Source organism: Taudactylus pleione, unplaced genomic scaffold, assembly GCF_031769625.1.
Source record: "Taudactylus pleione unplaced genomic scaffold, aTauple2 ptg000053l, whole genome shotgun sequence".
Classification (NCBI taxonomy): Eukaryota; Metazoa; Chordata; class Amphibia; order Anura; family Myobatrachidae; genus Taudactylus; species Taudactylus pleione.
The window spans coordinates 37,778,415-37,797,551 of record NW_028284455.1 but is presented as its reverse complement, the minus strand read 5'-3'; the positions used below and the strand labels follow the sequence as shown (position 1 = coordinate 37,797,551).

Below are 19,137 nucleotides of genomic sequence, written 5' to 3'. Positions count from 1 at the left end.
GGACATAGCCAAGGCTATGCTGATCAGGGAAGCTATAGACTCCTTGCTGACTGCAGGGGTCATTGTACCTGTTCCACAATCTCAGCATGGGATGGGGTACTATTCTGCTGTTTCTGGTACAGAAACCCAATGGCTCCCATCGACCCGTTCTAAATTTAAAGTCTTTGAACAGGTTTCTCAGGATTCCCAGGTTCAGAATGGAAACCTTGTGTTCCATAATTCTGGCTATGGAACCAGGGGATTACATGGTCTCCCTGGATATCCAGGACGCTTACCTCCATGTGCCGATAGCAACGTCACATCAGAGGTGTCTGCGGTTCGCTCTGTTGCACCGTCACTACCAGTTCCGGGCTCTCCACAGCGCCGAGGGTGTTCACCAAGGTGATGGCAGTTATGGCTGCCCACCTTCGGAACCAGGGGGTACGGTTGTTAGCGTATCTGGACGACCTCCTATTGCTGGCAAGCTCTCCGGAGGTTCTGCTGCAACATCTCCAACTGACGGTGGCTTGTCTGCAGATGCACGGGTGGTTAATAAATTGGAGGAAGTCATCCCTGATCCCATCTCAGCAGATGGTCCATCTGGGGGCCCTCCTAGACTCTCATCAGCAGCGGATCTTTCTAACTCCAGAAAAGGTATCTTCCCTACAGTTGCGGATACGCAGTTGCCTGGATTGTGCCAGTCTTTCGGTACACTCGGCAATGAGAGTGCTGGGTTCCAGGGTGTCGGCATTCGATATGGTGGAATTTGCCCAGTTTCACTCCAGGCCTCTGCAGAGGCTGATTCTAGCAAACTGGAATGGGTTGCCTCACCGGATCCAGTCACAGACCCTGGTGCTATCTCCGGATGTACGACAGTCCCTGAATTGGTGGCTTTAAACAGCTCACCTCCTCGAGGTTCGCCCCTTTTGGATCCCGGACTGGGTTCGGCTCACGACAGATGCCAGTCTTCGGGGTTGGGGGGCGGTGACAGGCTCCTTGTCACTTCAGGGTCGTTGGACAGCGGAGGAAGCGGCTCTCCCCATCAATGTTCTGGAACTAAGAGCCGTGTACAGGGCTCTGCAGTCGGCCGGCACCACTCTTCACGGAAGGGCGGTGCAAGTGCAGTCAGACAACGCCACCACGGTGGCGTACATCAATCACCAGGGAGGAACTCGCAGCCGGGCTGCGATGGCAGAAGTGTCTCACATCCTAACCTGGGCGGAGTGCCACTTTCCAGCGATCTCTGCAGTCTTCATTCCCGGAATCCTCAATTGGGAGGCAGACTTCCTCAGCCGTTACGACGTGCATCCAGGGGAATGGTCGCTTCATCCAGAGGTATTCCAACTACTCATGGACAAGTAGGGACTGCCGGAGATGGACTTGATGGCCTCTCGTCACAATCACAAGTTGCCCGTGTACAGGTCAAGGACAAGGGACGACGGCGCCAGTCTGGTGGACGCTCTGTAGGTCAGATGGACGTTTCAGCTGGCATATCTGTTTCCTCCGATATCCCTTCTGCCTTGGGTCCTGCGCAAGTTCTAGCAGGACGGAGGCACTCTGGTACTGGTGGCCCCAGCGTGGCCAAGACGTCCGTGGTACTCCAACCTACAGAGTCTGTCCATCGACGTTCCGTACCTTCCTCCTCAGCGGCAGGACTTGTTGTCTCAGGGGCCCTACCTTTACCCGGATCCGGGTCGTCTGTCTTTGACGGCGTGGCTCTTGAGACGGCCGTCTTAAGGTCCCGGGGCTTTTCTAGTTCCGTTATTTCCACCATGCTGAGGGCACGCAAGCCTGCTTCTGCAAGGATTTACCATAGAGTGTGGCACACGTACTTTCAGTGGTGTGAGTCCAGAAACTTATGATCCTCAGGTATTCAGAGTTTCAAGGATTCTGGCTTTTCTTCAGTCGGGTTTGGACTTAGGTTTACGCCTTTCCTCTCTGAAGGTGCACGTGTCTGCTTTATCGGTTTGGTACCAACGTAGAATTGCTATGTTACCGGACGTACAGACTTTTTTCCGGGGTGTTCTCAGGATTCTCCTGGCTATTGCTTCAGCAAGGAGGGTTTCCGAGTTGGGGGCACTTTCATGTAGTCCCCCCTTCTTAATTATTTTCTACAGGACAGAGCAGGGCTTCGCACTCGTCCTGAGTGTTTACCTAAGGTTGTCTCTAAGTTCCATATCAATCAGGAACTGGTGGTCCCAGCCTTTCAGTCCCCTGATCTTACAGCAGGGGAGACTTCGTTGGACATTGTCCGTGCTCTCAGAGTTTATGTTGATCGGACTGCTTCTGTTCGAAAGTCCGACTCCTTGTTTGTCCTCTTTGGTTTTCATAAGAGGGGTTGGCCTGCCAACAACCAGACTTTGGCCCGTTGGTTTTGTTCTGTTATTAGGGAGGCTTAGATACGAGAGCATTTACCTGTTCCAGCCTCTGTTAAGGCTCATTCCACTCGTTCTGTGGGCCCTTCTTGGGCTGCTAAACGTGGTGCCTCAGCTGTTCAGCTGCGTAAGGCAGCCACTTGGTCTTCGGTTCAAACGTTTCTAAGATTTTATGCGTTTTACACCTTTGCCTCTCAGGATGCATCCTTCGGGCGCAGGATTCTCCTTTCTGCACAGGAGCGTCCCCGCCCTTAGTTGAACTGCTTTGGGACATCCCCAAGGTCAACCCTGTGGACCCCCTATGGACCCTGAAGTAGAAAACAAGAGATATGGTAAGAACTTACCTTTGTTATCTCTGTTTCTACGAAGTCCATAGGGTCCACAGGGCGCCCGCCCTGACGCACCTGGCTTCTAATGGGCTGTGTTGCTGGTCACCGGTATTTCCGTCTCCTTTTTCTGTGAGTATGGTTTCTTGTGTGTTCCAGTCTTCCTTCTCTCTGTTCCATATTCTCCTCCGGCCTAGGCTGCTTACCAACTGAGGTGCCTGTGGCTCGGGGGCGGGGTATAGAGGAGGACCCAAGTGCATCCTGGGAGCTAAAAGCTTAACTGTGTGGTGCCCATGGATCCTGATCCAGCTATATCCCCAAGGTCAACCCTGTGGACCCTATGGACTTCGTAGAAACAGAGATAACAAAGGTAAGTTCTTACCATATCTCTTGTTTTATGTCTGCATCAAAATATGTAGTAACAGCTCTACTTTGGTGTGAACAGATGTGTCATCCTCTGTGCTCTCCCTGCTCTAAAAAATTCCTACAGTGAACACTATCTAATACTATACAACTGCTAGGCTAGGCCTTGGTCAGTTGGGAAAATACTTTACCTTTACTTTGTGCGTGACCTACACCAATGAAGTGCCAGCTTTACCTAACAGAACCAACCAAATGTTTAAATATGGCACATGTTTAAATACCCTGCAGGATGTGCTCTTTTGTGTGTATTTTAATAGAGAATGATGTAGACTTTTACGTTCTAATATTAATTATATGTGTAAGAGCATAGACTAGGATGTGGGAGGAGTCAGGATTAGTATGGGGAGGAGTCTTTGCCAGGAGCCAGATGCTGACACCGAGGTGGGCCTGTGTGCTTTAAAATGCCAGAGCCTATTTTTAGTCCCATTCCGGCTCTGCCTGTGACTGTCATCCTCCTTGTGGGCCGACATATGCCAAATCAGTGTGGTGTGGCTGAAAATCGGTAACTTCTAATAAAAACATTGCATAATGTTTTGCTCAGATATTGGGGCTTTCGATTTGCTGAAAAATAACCTCATTTGTCACCCCGATCTCTTTTGACATTTACATAAATCAAATTGCTGCCTGTAAAAGTGCACTTTGTTGCAGTGTACATGCATCTGTAATGTCCGGTCATATTTAGACTTTCCAGCAGCTTGCACTGTCAGCTGGATATACTGATCACAATCTTGCAAGGCTGAGTACAGTAGGGACATGCGCTCATAAGTGTAGCAGGCCCCATGAAGATCTGACAAAGATAGACTTGACCACATGTCCAGGTAAGCCCCATAAGGGGTAACATTTTATTTTTTTTATTTTAAGCAAGGAAAACACTGGTGTTGCTTTTGTATGTAGCACGCAAATACTGGGCATCTTTGTTTTACACTGCAGTTGAGAGTCAGGGTAGGATTCGCCCTCCCCTGACCATAATCTGCCTGCATATTTTTATGTTGCCCCCTTGCAGAACAAATTCTTCCGCAGATGGTTTTACTCCTAACTTTATATGAGGCACTTAGTAAAAGGAACACAACACTTCCTAAAAACAGCGGGTTAGGGGAGTCACAAGGTGTTGGTGGGAACCGTAGTTTGCTTTTAACTGAGCTATTCTATTTGTGTACTTGTTTTCTTTATATCTAGATGACATTTTCTCAAATATGTTGAATCATGTAAGTTGAAATGTTCATGTTCTCTTAAAATAGGATCCAGCTCGAGTGTTCCCAGGAACAAAAATGCCTGGGCCATTGGGGAACTTCTATAGGACATCTCATGCTCTCAAGGTTTGTTTTTTTCTTTATGCCAACACTTGGCCATTACCTACATTGCTTTGTTGGTGTTTACCATGATTTTTTTTTTTTTTATGGTAACATTTTAAAATTTGACTCCACACTGACTGAGTTATAATGTGATAGTCTCAGCCTTCCCACTAGTAACTATACATTTTAATTATATTATCCAGGTATGGAGAGTGAATACAAAACACAATATCCTATATGTGCATGGCTCTGTCCCAGGACATACCAATTGTTTAGTCAAGGTAAGATTCTCTTGCTTGCACAATCCTTTTCAAAAATAATTTTTATTCATTGTGCTTGTGCACTCACCCAAGCAATGAGCAGTACAACGGTTGTTGAGTAGTGTTTCTGACTGGCGCCTCTAGAGTGAGTACAAAATGTTTTAAACGGGGTATGTGTCCTGCAGCTCAGGAGAATAGAAACTTCCTGAATAAAGTATAACAGTTGTACAAAGTCCAATAGTTTGTTTTGATCAAAAGTTTTAATTTTTTTACAAATGTGTTATTTAAATCAGTAAATCAATTTTAAAAAAGTTTGCTCAATCATAATTCCTAGTAACATGGCATATTATTATTAATTACTTGAAATGTTAAATAGTCTTCATAAGAAAAAAATCATTGTACATTTAGCAACTTCCAATAGATAATGTTTAGTTTGGCAGAAAGTTATGATATTTTGATTTAAAATGTGCTTGTTATAGAAGTTGTAACACATCAGTTTTTAGCTGGTGCAGCAAGGTTTGCACAATAACAAAAATTTATCACAAGGATATTAACACTAGAAAGTGACTGTCACACAGACGTCACAGCTAATAATATTGGCCTCTTATGTTTAGATATTGGAGGTATTTGTTAGGGAATCTCTATTAGCATAGTGGATAAAGTTGTCTTCAAGTCTTTGATCTCCAGGACTATCACTTAAATACAATACTTATTCTTTTCAGATGCCTATAGCTACTATTTAAGCCATTTTCCTAGAGACCAACTTTGCCTAAGAAACATTCTTTCTCCTAAATAATAGTGTCTACGCAAAAGACAAAACTTAAATATAAACTATACACCACTTACTTGTATAGTGCCGGACTAGAAAGGAGGAGATTTTTTGTGAACTGCAACCTCAAAGACACACAGACTAAGGGGCTGATTCAATTAGCCACGAGCAATTGAAATGGCACATCAACTTGCCTGGACTTGCAGAATTTTGTACGCTCCCTGTCCTGGTGTTGACAGGCTTTCAGCACCATGGCTTATGCGAATCAGTGCATTCTGCTTAGTGCCTGTACTTGCTGACTCATCCAGTGGTCTGTCATTTTGCTGCATAGCAGCCACTGCTTGATCTGGTGTGAATTGCAGAACCAAGCCTGCTTCAGTGGTGACCCTGCTACCCTTGTGATGTGGGGGTGTCCACCGTCCCTCAGGGGCAAGCAATTACAGCTCATCTCAGCTCTGTGGTGTGATTGTCACACTGGATGCTGCACCTCTCCACCATTTTGGATATGTTGCATTGAGCTACACCATTTTTTGCGGCACGCGACGATTCGAAAAATGTCCTGCCTATGGTTGGTCTTGTTGGGTGTGAGTTTGTCAGTCTGATTGTATAAGGTATTCATCTAATGCTATGGGAAGGTGGGTGTTGGTCTCTGCCATCATGAGTACAGTATGTCCCTGATGGAAGTGAGAGCCGCATAGGACAAGCACCATAGCAGATAAAATTTTATCTGCACTCTGTTGTCCCTGAGATCCCCAGTGACTTGGAGCTCGGATGGCTATGTGTGATATACACATGAATCTGATGTGGTACGCAATTGTATACATTGGGCATTATGTATATTTTGTGCCAGTCTTGAGAAAGGTTCAAATTCTGAACCGAAACGTCGACAATACCGTTTATATGGTTAAATGTGGACAACATTCTTAACCTTGAAGAATAAAATTGACATTTTTAGACTTATTAGAGACTCTAATTTGATATTTTTTTTGGTGAGTGCTCCTATCTAGGAGACTGGATTAAGTGTGGATATATATATATTTATATATATATATATATATATATATATATATATATATATTATTGCACCCACTTCAGTCCACATCTCTTTGTGTAGAACTGGGGAGAAATAGTAGCAAATCCAACCTGCACTCAAGTAAGTAGTTGCTTCAGTAATCCAAAAAATTTAATTCCAACCCATCAATAGATAGGACAGTCAGAGTTGCCAAAAATTACTGTCTTGATCTTACTGGCTTTATTTTGTCTACTCGACAAATATTACATTAAGGATCAAAGCAGTCATGTTACTTTGACTCTGTATGCTTATAGGTTGACATATTTCCACAACCATGTGTTTACTATTTGTGTGCATCAAGGGTTTGCTGAAGCTGCTTTATTACGTACTCTGGTACCCAGGCTATTTAATTCAAACATCTAATTAGGAAATCATGTGGTAGCAAATAAATACACACCAAACACCTGAATGAGGAAGAATTGTGATTTAAGTAAGTGGGTTAATGCCAGCTTCTCAACCACCAGGAATTCCCTAAATTCCTCAAACCTTTTTTCGATTTTGCTCCTGGAACTTTGTTTGGTGTTGAATACTTGGAAATCATTAATTATGCCACCATCCAGGTGGTTTCCTTTTAAGCATTTGTATGTGATAATGTGCTCTAGAGAAGTGGAAATGCGATTGCACTCAGTAGGTCCAATTGCAGCTCTTACATATGCGATTTTGTCTAAGGGATCGTGCATATAGTGGATGAGAACATTCCCAGAGGACAAAGTCAATACCTTATTGACACCATTGCTGAATGGCGGTAGACTAGATGCAACATCTTACCTGACAAAGATACTGTGTCTGTGTCTATCCACACACCCAAGAATTGTAGCTGGATGACTCTTTGCTATATTAATGATTCAACCATGTTACTTTAAGAATGTAACATGGAGTCATTTGCTGTGATATTTCAACAAAACTGATGAACATTCTTCTTCTCAAGCTGAAAACTTTGTGCTTCTCTGAAGTGCTCATAATAGAAAGGTGAAGGAAAACACTTAGTTCTTCTTAAGTGCTGCGAATTATGGGGTTAACTTTATGAATAATGAAATCCAATGGTTCACTGGACAAAGTCACCAATTCTATAACCATTCTATGACTGTGAGTCTAACACCCTTCGATGAAGCCATAAGGATTTCCTGGCAACTGCTGCTAGAGCCTTACTTCTGGATGAGAAGGTGATTGCATCCGGTGAAGCTTCTCAGAGAAAATCAATCCCTCTTTGCATCACTTCAGTGCTTTTAATTGTATATTGTCTATGTTTTTCCTCCATATCCTTAAGAAGGGTATCTGCACACTGTTGTCTGTAGCCCATAGCCACACTAGACTTACTATTAAAGCAGTTTTCCATATTCCTATCCATGGAATCCTTCAGCAGGCCTCCATGCCCTTTGTGCTGAGTTATACATTACACACACACACAAACACCCCCCCCCCCCCATTCTTAGTCATCAGAGAAAAAGCAGAACTCATGCTCCACGAACAGGATGAGGCTTACTTGTTTTCTTCTCATCAGCTGCCTCTGTAACGGTACTGAGACTAACTAGACTAAGAGGGGTATTCGATATGAAACGTAAACTTTGCTGTCGAAGTTTACGTTTCATATCGGAGCTTTTACCTGGGATAAAGTATCGGGCGCGCGCCCGCTTATCCCCTTATTCAATATGAAACCTACGAAAACGGGAGCCTGCGAAGTGGGATTTGCGTTAAATTAGGAAATTTTCCTTAAAAAAATTGTAGGACCCCCCTAAAGCTGTAAAAACATGGGGGATCACTATTTAGCCTGCAAATGAAAGTCGGGGATTTAAATAGCTGCGGCAGGTGTTTTTTCCCGACATTGAAGAAGTGAAGCAGAAGAGCACTTAGGTTTTTTTTTTTTAGTTTTTTTAAGTGGTCCCATCAAATTTGGGGTACATGAAAATGGGTACTAGCATATTTTTATGTCCCTAAAGTAATTTTTTTAAAATTCTGCAACTGTGGACCTGCCTCTATTAATCTATTCTAGAATACACCTGCTGCATATTTGCAGAATAGTCCTGAACCGATTTCCCTATTGTTAAACAATTTTTTCCCATTTTTTTTTTTCACCCCAATTTTTAAATAAATTTTTTGGGGGTGTCCCTATTTTTTTTTTAAAACTTTTTTTGACAGTTATTTTTAAAATGTCATTCCCAGGGGTGCAGGCTATTTTTTTTAAGCCTTCACCCCTAAACCCCAATTCTGCACTTTTTTTCGCCACCTATTCAGTGGTGAAAAGTTATCCCCGTTTTATTTAAAGACTTTTCGAACCTGCGAAAAGTCTTTGAAATTGAATACGGTGTAAATCTAAAACCTGCGATAATGACGTCATAGGTGCAGTATTAACAGACTTATCGCTCCATATTGAATTCCCCTATAAGAGTACTGAGACTATGAGGGCTAAATAAATTATAACATGAATTGCGTTAATGGTATGTGAGTATGTTGGAAGAAAAGATTCAGTGACGAAGGAGTGGAATGGATGGAGGATGTCAATTAGAAAAATGCACCAAATTATAAGAATAAATTGCCCAAAGGAAACCTTTATTCATAATCTTACATCAGTAGACAAATATTGTTATACTGATACATAAAAACCCCTCTAAAATAAATGTAAATTACAAATACAGATGTGTCCACATACATCTAGCCCCCTTGCGCATTAAACAGCCCTTCTAGTCACGCCGTGCCGTGGCATGACTCTGTAGCGCAGAGCGTCTTTTCATGTGACTTTTTACCTTCAATGCATCTTATTCCCACAGAGGTGCGACTAGAAAGCACAAGATGCATTTGAAGGTAAAAAGTCGCACAAGAAGAGGCTCGGCACTACCGAGTCACATGGCACTCATGTATTATGTGTAACACGACTTGTAGCGCACAGAGGATAGATGTATGTGGACACATCTGTAGATCTAAACGAAGCAAAGTGCCCCATGGTGGTGGGGTCTGTGGGTGATATAAGTCTTATTACCAGTACTCCTCAGCTGTGATACAGAAACAAAAGGGGATTTTCCCTCCAGCACACTGCAGCAAAAACAAAAATACTTGAATCCTACATGATAATAGAAATTCAGAGGTATTGGTTTACATACATTTGCAAATATATGAATAAGCGCTGGGCCAAACGTCAAGGCTCCTCTATACCAGCGTCCCTAACATTATGGGGTTCACGTCCGAGACGCAGGGAGCCCCAAAAGAATCCAGCCAAGGACCATCCCCAGGGCATAACACGAATAATGGAAAAAAGGGTGAAAGTGAAGTGTAAAGTATAGTTGTGTAAAGATAAATCAATAAGTGTTAATGGTAAGGGGTTAAAATGACATAAATAATAGACAAACAAATAGAAAGGTGATAAAAAAATATCTATGTGAATTAAGTGGTGATGCTATGAAAAAAGGCCCAGCCAGAGCAACCTTGGGGGCCCCACGCCCAAACGCTCACCCCAAAATAATTGTTGCTACCTAATAGTAGCACCCACTCTGGGTCATATAATTACAAATTAATGTACTGCATAATAACAGTACATGTATAAGCTGAGAGCTGTGATACTGTAACATATGGATCTTTGGGAAAAGATCGCGGCACTGTAGTTTTTTAATTCTGTGCCATTGATAAGTGCAGGCTTATTTGCTTTGTTTCACTATTTGGAATTTACTCTGCATACTTTATTTGTATATTATATCAACAAGACTCCATTTTTGATTGATGTAATCTTAGCAATAAATGTGTCCTTTGAACAATTTATCCGTACAATTTTGGGAATTTTTCTAATTGACATTCTCCATCCACTCCACCTGTTATTAACCTTATTTCCCATCTAACTTATTCGACATGCACACTACTATTACCTCCATTCATGTATGTCATTCCATATAGCCGCTATAAATTATAAGATTGTCTGTACATTACCATCATCATTATTCACAGATTTAACACAGAGTACACACACAGACACTGCGTTATTAGGCTAGGAAGGAGACACAAAGAGAAGGAGGAGTCTTATAATGGCGATGTGTGTTTTTTCCGGTCCACTCAGCTAAGGAGTTAATTCATGTGTTATGTCTGCTGTGACGTTTGAAAAATAAATAAAAACCTTTCTTTGAGATGAATGGAAGACCAGAGGTTTGACCGAGGTACAGCCAGAGCATAGTCTTAGCTTTATCCACTATACCAGAGGTACCCAAAAATGGTCCTCAAGGCACGATAAAAGTTCTCTTTTTAGAGAGATCCATGGTTGAGCACAGGTGGTTAAATTAAATTGACTGAGGTACTAAGTCACCTGTGGTCAAGCATGGATATACTTATTGCCTGGACTGGGTGCCTTGAGGACTGAGTTTGGGAACCTCTGCACTATTATTTAGTAATAGAACTGAAATCCAAATACAGAGGGCTGGTTTAAATGTGTTATATTGTATATGGCAAGAAACTAAAATAAGAATCTTTAATTTAGATTTTCTTAAAAGTGGATCCTGTATGCTACTATTTTAGTTGACCCTTCTTCCCTTTTGGCCCTTTTAAGGACACATCTCTCACCAAGTTGCATTCGTTGGCCAAAAACCCCATCAAGCAGTTGTACCTCTCTAGTTTCTTGTTATTGCGATCTCTCAGGGTGATGCTGTCAGGAAGAACATGTGGAAAGTTTGGATTATTCTTACTGATAATTACATGAGAGTTCCCACCTATCTTTCCCTAATTAAGACAAAATGTATATTGTTGAGTATTTTTTTTTTGTAGTACATTGATCTAACACAGTTGGCTAACCTGTTTAGTTTCCTGTGCTTAACGAGTATGTGGGGCAATCTCCTCTCATGATGGTCATGAAGGCTTTATGCAAATAGAATTATATGAAAATTATCTGGGTTTATTATTACTGTGTCAAATTTTTGTACTAGCACTATTAACAGAGTTCCAGTTAACGGTTTGTGGTTTTGCTGAGGAGCAGCATCCATGACAAATGCTTACTGCTTGCTTTCCGGAAAATGGATACTCACATGGTGTGGCGTAGGCAAGAGTTTTTATTTAAAAGAAAAATGTAACCATATTACACCCATTATTCAACTTTAAATAATGACCTAAACTTAACATAGTTTCTGCAATGATATTCTTGTACGTACCTCACTGCTATTTCAGAATGAAAAAAGACATAGTGAACATCAATAGGCACCTTATGTTTTTAGGAAAAAATTAGAGGCTTGGGCTCTATCAGTCAGAAAGGCTGAGAGTCCAAAAGTCCTGGCGCTCTAAGTAAATATAAATAAAATAATATCTTATCCACTGCTGTTAGTCCATCGACCAGTAGCTCATCTGATCTAAAAATATCTATACCACAAAACCCGCAAATGGGCTGCACTGAGGATCGACAACCAAATAATAAATGTAAACTTATGTTTGTTTGATAGAATTAGCAATAAGGCTACAAAAGGCTTCCTCAGTAGCACTTATTTATTTCAATAAAATAATATTAAAGTACAACATATGAACAGCATAATATATTCAAAATGTATCATCGCATCAGGAACAAATAAATCTCTCTCATATTAGTTTACACAATTGAATAATAAAATCAACAATTACTAAAAATAGAAACAAGGTCACTTTAAGAGAGATATAATCCTGTAAGTATCCATTCGATGACTGCAAGCTTGTAAAGATTGTATAACGTAGCGTTTAGTTATTCACCCATATAATGGGAATAATCCACAATTGCAGGTTTATGCTCCCTCGTATCCAGCAATAATAAAATGACAAATACACAGTTACTAATCGCTCAAAGCTATTATTGTTAGATGATTTGAGTGAAATGGATATAACACCTGGATGTGCCTTGATTATAATGCCGTGGATATGGGCTATTGTTTAAACGTATATTTATTGACCAATGTAACTGAGTCACATCACATAATTCCCCATTCACTTACGGAGTCCGGTAGTGTATATGTTACCGCTCGCAGGTCAAATGCGGTCGTGGTGTAAGATAAGTTCCAATATATTATGCTGTTCGTATGTAGTACTTTAATATTATTTTATTTAAATAAATAAGTGCTACTGAGGAAGCCTTTTGTAGCCTTATTGCTAATTCTATCAATCAAACATAAGTTTACATTTATTATTGGTTGTCGATCCTCGGCACAGTCCACCTTAGGTTTTTAGAATGTAATGGGTAGCTTTAAAAAAAATATATATAAATAAATATAAAATGTACTTGTAATGATAAACTGGTTGTAGTTGCTAAACTTTTAGGCTTTATATAATCCCTTACAAAAGAAAAGACTGACAGAAGTATCTGCCAATCATTTCCCTAAGGTGCACAGACCAGAGACCATGCTAGTATACTGTGTACAGATTCAAAGACAATAAGTATATGAATTGGGTTTTTTGTTGGTGTATTGAATGTTTTATCGTATTTGGATTATATTGGTGGCATAGAACATTTAGGTTCTTACTTGGTAATTTCTTCAGGCAGTTGAATGACAAAAGCACCTACACAGATTTGGCAACTTCAATGCCAAAGCTAAAATCAGTCTATTACTGGCTGGGCTGGTCCTGAGGGAAACCTATGGCTTTGGGTTCCTCTGTATAATATGGCACAGCCTTGTACAGCACAGGGATGAATTTCCCCACTAGGAAAAGGCAGCTGCACAGGACTCTTCCCAACACTCTGACCAGTGGATGTTGGGGTAATAAACAGCTAAAAGGAAGTGCTGCACCCTCTAAGTTTTGAATTTGAATTCTATAAATTGTGACATTGGGCAGCACAGATGGTGTAATGGTAGCATTACAGCCTCACAGCACTGAGGTTGTGGGTTCAATTCCCTAACTGTGTGGAGTTTGTATATTCTCCCTGTGCTTGCGTGGGTTTCCTCCGGGTTCTCCGGTTTCCTTCCACACCCCAAAAATATACTGGTAGGTTAATTGACTCCAAAACAAAATTACCCCTAGTGTGTATGTGTGTGAGTATGTGGTAGGGAATATAGATTGTAATCTCCACTGGGGCAGGGACTGATGTGAATGGCCAAAATATTCTCTGTAAGCGCCCCGGAATATGTGTGTGCTATATAAATAACTGGTAATAAATAAAATAAATAAATGTGCAGGATTATAATGTTCCATTCAGACACACTGCAAGAATACCAGGCTGCCAATCTCCTGAGCCTGAGTGCAGAACTACTCTTCCTTTTGACACATCCTGAAGCCACATACTTTAAGAAAATTCCTCTGGGTTTTTTTTTCTTTCTTTAAACAGTGACTGTATGTCTCATCCCCCTATTCTATGGTCTGTTGAGCTTTGACATTTGTTAGAGATAATGAATTGATTTTACTTTCCTGTCTGGGAGATGAGAACCGACCTGCTAACATGTATTGTTGGTGAAATGTGCTTGCCAGCCCCTTAACATTCTCCCTGCAGACACTGTTATGATTAAAATACATTTTTATTTTATCTTTACATAAGGGATTACTGACCTGTGAGGTGTAACCCAAGAAGTGGGTCCCCGTTTCCTTTATATCCTCATAATCATCTTTTTGTAAAACTATTTTACACTGCTAATAGACTAGTTATTCATGCTGTTTAATTTTAGCATAAGCAAATCATACTGTAACAGTTATATCTTGACACAATTGCTGAATTTATAGCCATATATTCTGCATACAGTATATCCTATATATTGGCAATACATAATATATTTAATTTGATTTATTCTTAGTAACTGAACCATGGATCCCAAAGTTGATATCAAAACCGAATCTTGATCTGTGGGGGGAATTCAGTTGTTTTATCACTGTTTTTTCCCGTGATAAACATGTGTTTAGGTGTGATAAAATTTAGTCACTATTCAGTTGTACACTTTTTGGTCGTGATAATTGTGATTTATAACGCCTAAATTTCAGCCTATCTGTAACAAGGCCAGGGCTATTCAATTGTTGTAAATTAGGCGTGATAAAAAATATTGGTCTACCTATTTTTCACTTTATCACCTGTCAGTTCTCACCACCCTTAAGGGGTGTGAGTTTTGAATAAAAATTATAAAAAATTTTTAATTTTGTTAATAATTAACTGGTATGTTATTTTGAAGGGCTAATATACATTATTTAATCAAATATTTCAATAAAATTACTTTTTTGTAGGGACAAAGTACATTGAAAAAATAAGCTGTGTGGGGAATGGGAAGGTGATAAGGATGTAGCCGATGGGTTGGTTACGAAAACCCGGCTGTCGGGATGCCGTTGGTCAGAATACCGACAGCGGCATCCCAACAGTCAAAATTCCAACACCCATAAGGAATCAGGGTAAGTCTAACCCTAACCCCTACCGCCCCGGTACCTAAACCTAACCTCCCCCCTAGTGCCTAAACTTAACACCCCCTCCCTGCACCCTAATCCTAACACTCCCTCCCCGGTGCCTAACCCTGCCCCTAGTGCCTAATCCTAACCCCGCACCCTAACCTTCCCCTAACACCCCGATACTTCAAATATACCAGATGGGGAAAGCCCACACTTCATAGTTACACAATAAATATAAGGGAAATCAAGGCACGGGCTATGCTGGGGAAGTCCATGCTGGCACAGAGACATGTGGGGAATATGTAACCAGCGCTGGCTGTACTGGAGGATGGCTCTCTCCGATCTTCTGATCGCAGTGATTACACGTAGCCTCCTGGCTGCTTCACGAGCCTTGGAGGGAAAGGGTCTCCCGTGGATCCTCGCACATCCCGGGCTCTGCCCAGTTGGTGTGGCAGGTCAGGGGATGGCACATGGTACTTGGAGGGATTGGGGACCTACTACCACCAGGCTTTCCGGTGACCTCTGAGCAGGGGTGGATCTATACTGTTTGTTATTTTAGGGGGGGCTATTTAATGAATAATTCTGACTCCTCCTCTTTCCTGTCCTGGCACCTCCCCTTTTTGGTCCCAACCCCTCTCCTTCACAGGTTTTGTTTGTGGCATGATGGGGTCTATTTACTAAGCCTTGGATAGCGATAAAGTAACCGGAGATGAAGTCACACTCAATCAGCACCTACTGTAACTGCAATGTCACAGGCTGTTTTGTAAAAAATGATAGGAGCTGATTGGTTGGGACTTTATCTCCGTTCACGTTATCTCCATCCAAGGCTTAGTAAATGGTTGTTGCCAGATCCAAGTTGAAGAATGGACCTCTGACGTCACAACCACGTGACAGCTGCAGCAGGGCCGGACCCCTACCAGTGCTACTATCCACTTGGGCATAGAGGGGGGATATAAACCTGTGGTGAGAGAAGCTAACCACTGTGCCGAAGCATGGCAAGCAAAGTGCGCCCATGAGGGGGACACACTTGGCCCCCTGTTCTAAGCCTTGCCCCTCCCACTTTAGTCATGTGGTTGTGACGTCACAGGTCTGGTGAAGCTTCTCCTTCTAGACCTAAACCTCAGTAAATAGACCTCATTGATTATTACCATATATATATATATCTATATGTATTCACTGTTAGCACCAGCATCCATCTCCCTGCTTCCCCCTCCCCCAGCCATCTCCCTGCTTCCTCCACCCCCAGCCATCTCACTGCTTCCTCCACCCCCAGCCATCTCCCTGCTTCCTCCACCCCCAGCCATCTCCCTGCTTCCTCCACCCCCAGCCATCTCCCTGCTTCCCCTCCCCAAGCCATCTCAAGGCTTCCTCCACCCCCAGTCATCTCCCTGCTCCCCCATCCCCAAGCCATCTCCCTGCTCCCCCATCCCCAAGCCATCTCCCTGCTCCCCCATCCCCAAGCCATCTCCCTGCTCCCCCCTCCCCAAGCCATCTCCCTGCTCCCCCCTCCCCAAGCCATCTCCCTGCTTCCTCCACCCCCAGCCATCTCCCTGCTTCCTCCACCCCCAGCCATCTCCCTGCTTCCTCCACCCCCAGCCATCTCCCTGCTTCCTCCACCCCCAGCCATCTCCCTGCTTCCCCTCCCCAAGCCATCTCCCTGCTTCCTCCACCTCAGACATCTCCCTGCTTCCTCCCCCCCCAGCCATCTCCCTGCTTCCCCTCCCCAAGCCATCTCCCTGCTTCCCCTCCCCCAGCCATCTCCCTGCTTCCCCTCCCCCAGCCATCTCCCTGCTTCCTCCACCCCCAGCCATCTCCCTGCTTCCCCTCCCCAAGCCATCTCAAGGCTTCCTCCACCCCCAGCCATCTCCCTGCTACCCCCTCCCCAAGCCATCTCCCTGCTTCCCCTCCCCCAGCCATCTCCCTGCTTCCCCTCCCCCAGCCATCTCCCTGCTTCCCCTCCCCCAGCCATCTCCCTGCTTCCTCCACCCCCAGCCATCTCCCTGCTTCCTCCACCCCCAGCCATCTCCCTGCTTCCCCTCCCCAAGCCATCTCAAGGCTTCCTCCACCCCCAGCCATCTCCCTGCTACCCCCTCCCCCAGCCATCTCCCTGCTTCCTCCACCCCAGCCATCTCCAGGCTCGCCCTCCTCCCTTTTGTCTGAGGGCAAGCAGACACCATCCCCCTCCGCCAGGCATCTCTCTGCTCCCCCTCTCGCTCTGTCCAAGAGCAACAGAGGCCACCCCCCTCTCCTCACCTGCGGGCAGCAGAAGCAGCCGTCTTCCTGCTCCCTCCTCTCTCTGTCTGGGGAAGAAGCAGCGGGACCGGACAGAGGCTGTAATGTCTCACTGCAGTCCTGCAGCGGCAGCATGGTGCACGGGGAGCTGGTTGTGAGATGTCTTCCTCCTCGGCTCCCTGGTGGCTGCTTATCACTGACACACCCCCGGGGACACACGAACACAGCCCCGATCGTTACAGCAGGATTAATGAAGATAAGGGGAGGGGCCGAGGGGGAGGACACACAGCCTGCTCAGTCAGTGCATAAGGAGAGAGATGATGGACAGACTATGCTAGGGGGGCGATCGCTCCAATTGTAATATATAATGATGACTGGTTACACTTGGTGGCTAATTTCCAGTGGTGTTTCACTACTTGCTGATATGCGCTTTCACCCTGGACCAAGGAGCTTTATAACTCTTATGCGACAGTGCGTTATGTGCTGCCATATTTGGACTGGGATTGTGATTTGACAACTTTGGGTTCAGTGAAGGGGGCAGGAATTGAATCACAACTTTCTAAGTGAACACACTGGGATGGGAATGCTTGGTAACCTGGTTACATAGCCATGATGTCACCAGGAATTCTCTGCATGGTGCCCCGGACAGCACCAGATCTAATAATGAAATTAAGTGTGTGGATGAATAAGGGAAATGTTCTCATTATTAGCCCTTTATAAAACTCCTAATATAAAACAAATATAACTTCTAATATGACTCCAAAAGAAAGCCCTATCTGTACTGAAGAAATATAACATTACCTTTTGTTTACTTAACGGGACAAAAGTAACTCCCGACGGAACTGGCACTTACTGTATCAAAATGCTAAGATTGTTTGTCATACAGTAAATGGGTGAATAACCTCTCGACATGAAGGGGTTATTATTTGGTTAACAATAAGTTAGAACTTACTATTAGCTATATTAGCATACTCTTGGTGCTGACACACAACCAGAATCTCTGTCGATTATCACAAATGCTCCCGTTTCTCCATAGAAGCCAAAATCTGAGTCTGGCGCAACAGCTTTGCTTGAAAACCTTTTGAGGTGCTGTGTTGGATAATTCCTATTAGCAAGAGCTAAGCGGCTGCAAAGGTGATCAGCAGAGGTCCCGACTATTAGCCGTATTCAATTAGCTGTCGGCGAAATCGGACAATTTTCTACAAAAAAACTTTGAAAACGGACAATTTTCGCCAATAAACAGGCAAAAATGGCAAACAGGTGAAAATTTAGAAACAAAAACTGGAGGAAAAAAAATGCAAACTCCCTATTTTTGGCAAAAAATGTGGGGTCTTTCAGACTCTTTTCAACACCCCCCCCAGCCCCTTAATGATAAATTACCCCCCAAAAAAATCGTAAGTTGCGTACTTTGGCGACAAACGACTGCGCAAATTTTGGGTGAAAATTTTTTTTTGTTGAAAATTATAAAAAGCTATCTTTTTTTCCAGGAAATTACTGTTCCAGGTAAATTGGGGGTACGTTAAAATGGGTGCATGTATATTATTGTGTCGTAAAAATGCAATTTTAAAAACCATTAAAAAAAAACGCCTGCTACGACTGCGTGCAATGTTTAAAACACTAGACGCATCCATACCGTCCCCCCAAAAATCAGAACCAATACGTTAAAAAACATTTGTTTTTTTGTTTTTGTTTTTACCCAAAATTTGGGCAGTCATTTTTCGACAAGGTACGCAACTTAGAAAGAAAACTTTGGGGTCATTTATCATTAGAGTAGGGGGGTGTCCAAAGGGTTCTGAAAGAAATCCCCACATTTTTAGCCAAAAATAGGGATTTTGCTTTTTTATTCTCATGTTCTAAGGCTGAGAAAACTTTATTTTTTTTTCTACAGTTTCGCCTGTTTGCCGTTTTCGCCTGTTCTTGGGCTAAAATCGGCCATTTTCGCCAGGTTTTTTTGTCGAAAATCGTCCGATTTCGCAGATGGCGAAAAAAACTTTAGTTTTCCCCGCTAATTGAATCCAGCCCTATATGAGAGTGCCTTGACCCTGCTAAATTCAGTGAAGGGTGATGTTTTCAAGGCTGCAGTCTTCACTACAGTATTATTAATAGGTAGGGAGGGTTTTTTTGTT

The 19,137-nt window shown here is 43.1% G+C and overlaps 1 protein-coding gene across 2 annotated transcripts in view; it reads left to right on the top strand.

Annotated features, from left to right (window-relative positions):
- MRPL3 (mitochondrial ribosomal protein L3) overlaps nt 1–19,137 on the top strand; it is a 135,622-nt gene that overhangs the window by 95,792 nt on the left and 20,693 nt on the right. For both annotated transcript variants that reach the window (XM_088462804.1, XM_088462803.1), the window contains 2 exons: nt 4,342–4,419; nt 4,599–4,676. In XM_088462804.1, the coding sequence (XP_088318930.1) occupies nt 4,342–4,419; nt 4,599–4,676 (156 nt within the window). The remainder of the gene's footprint in view (nt 1–4,341; nt 4,420–4,598; nt 4,677–19,137) is intronic.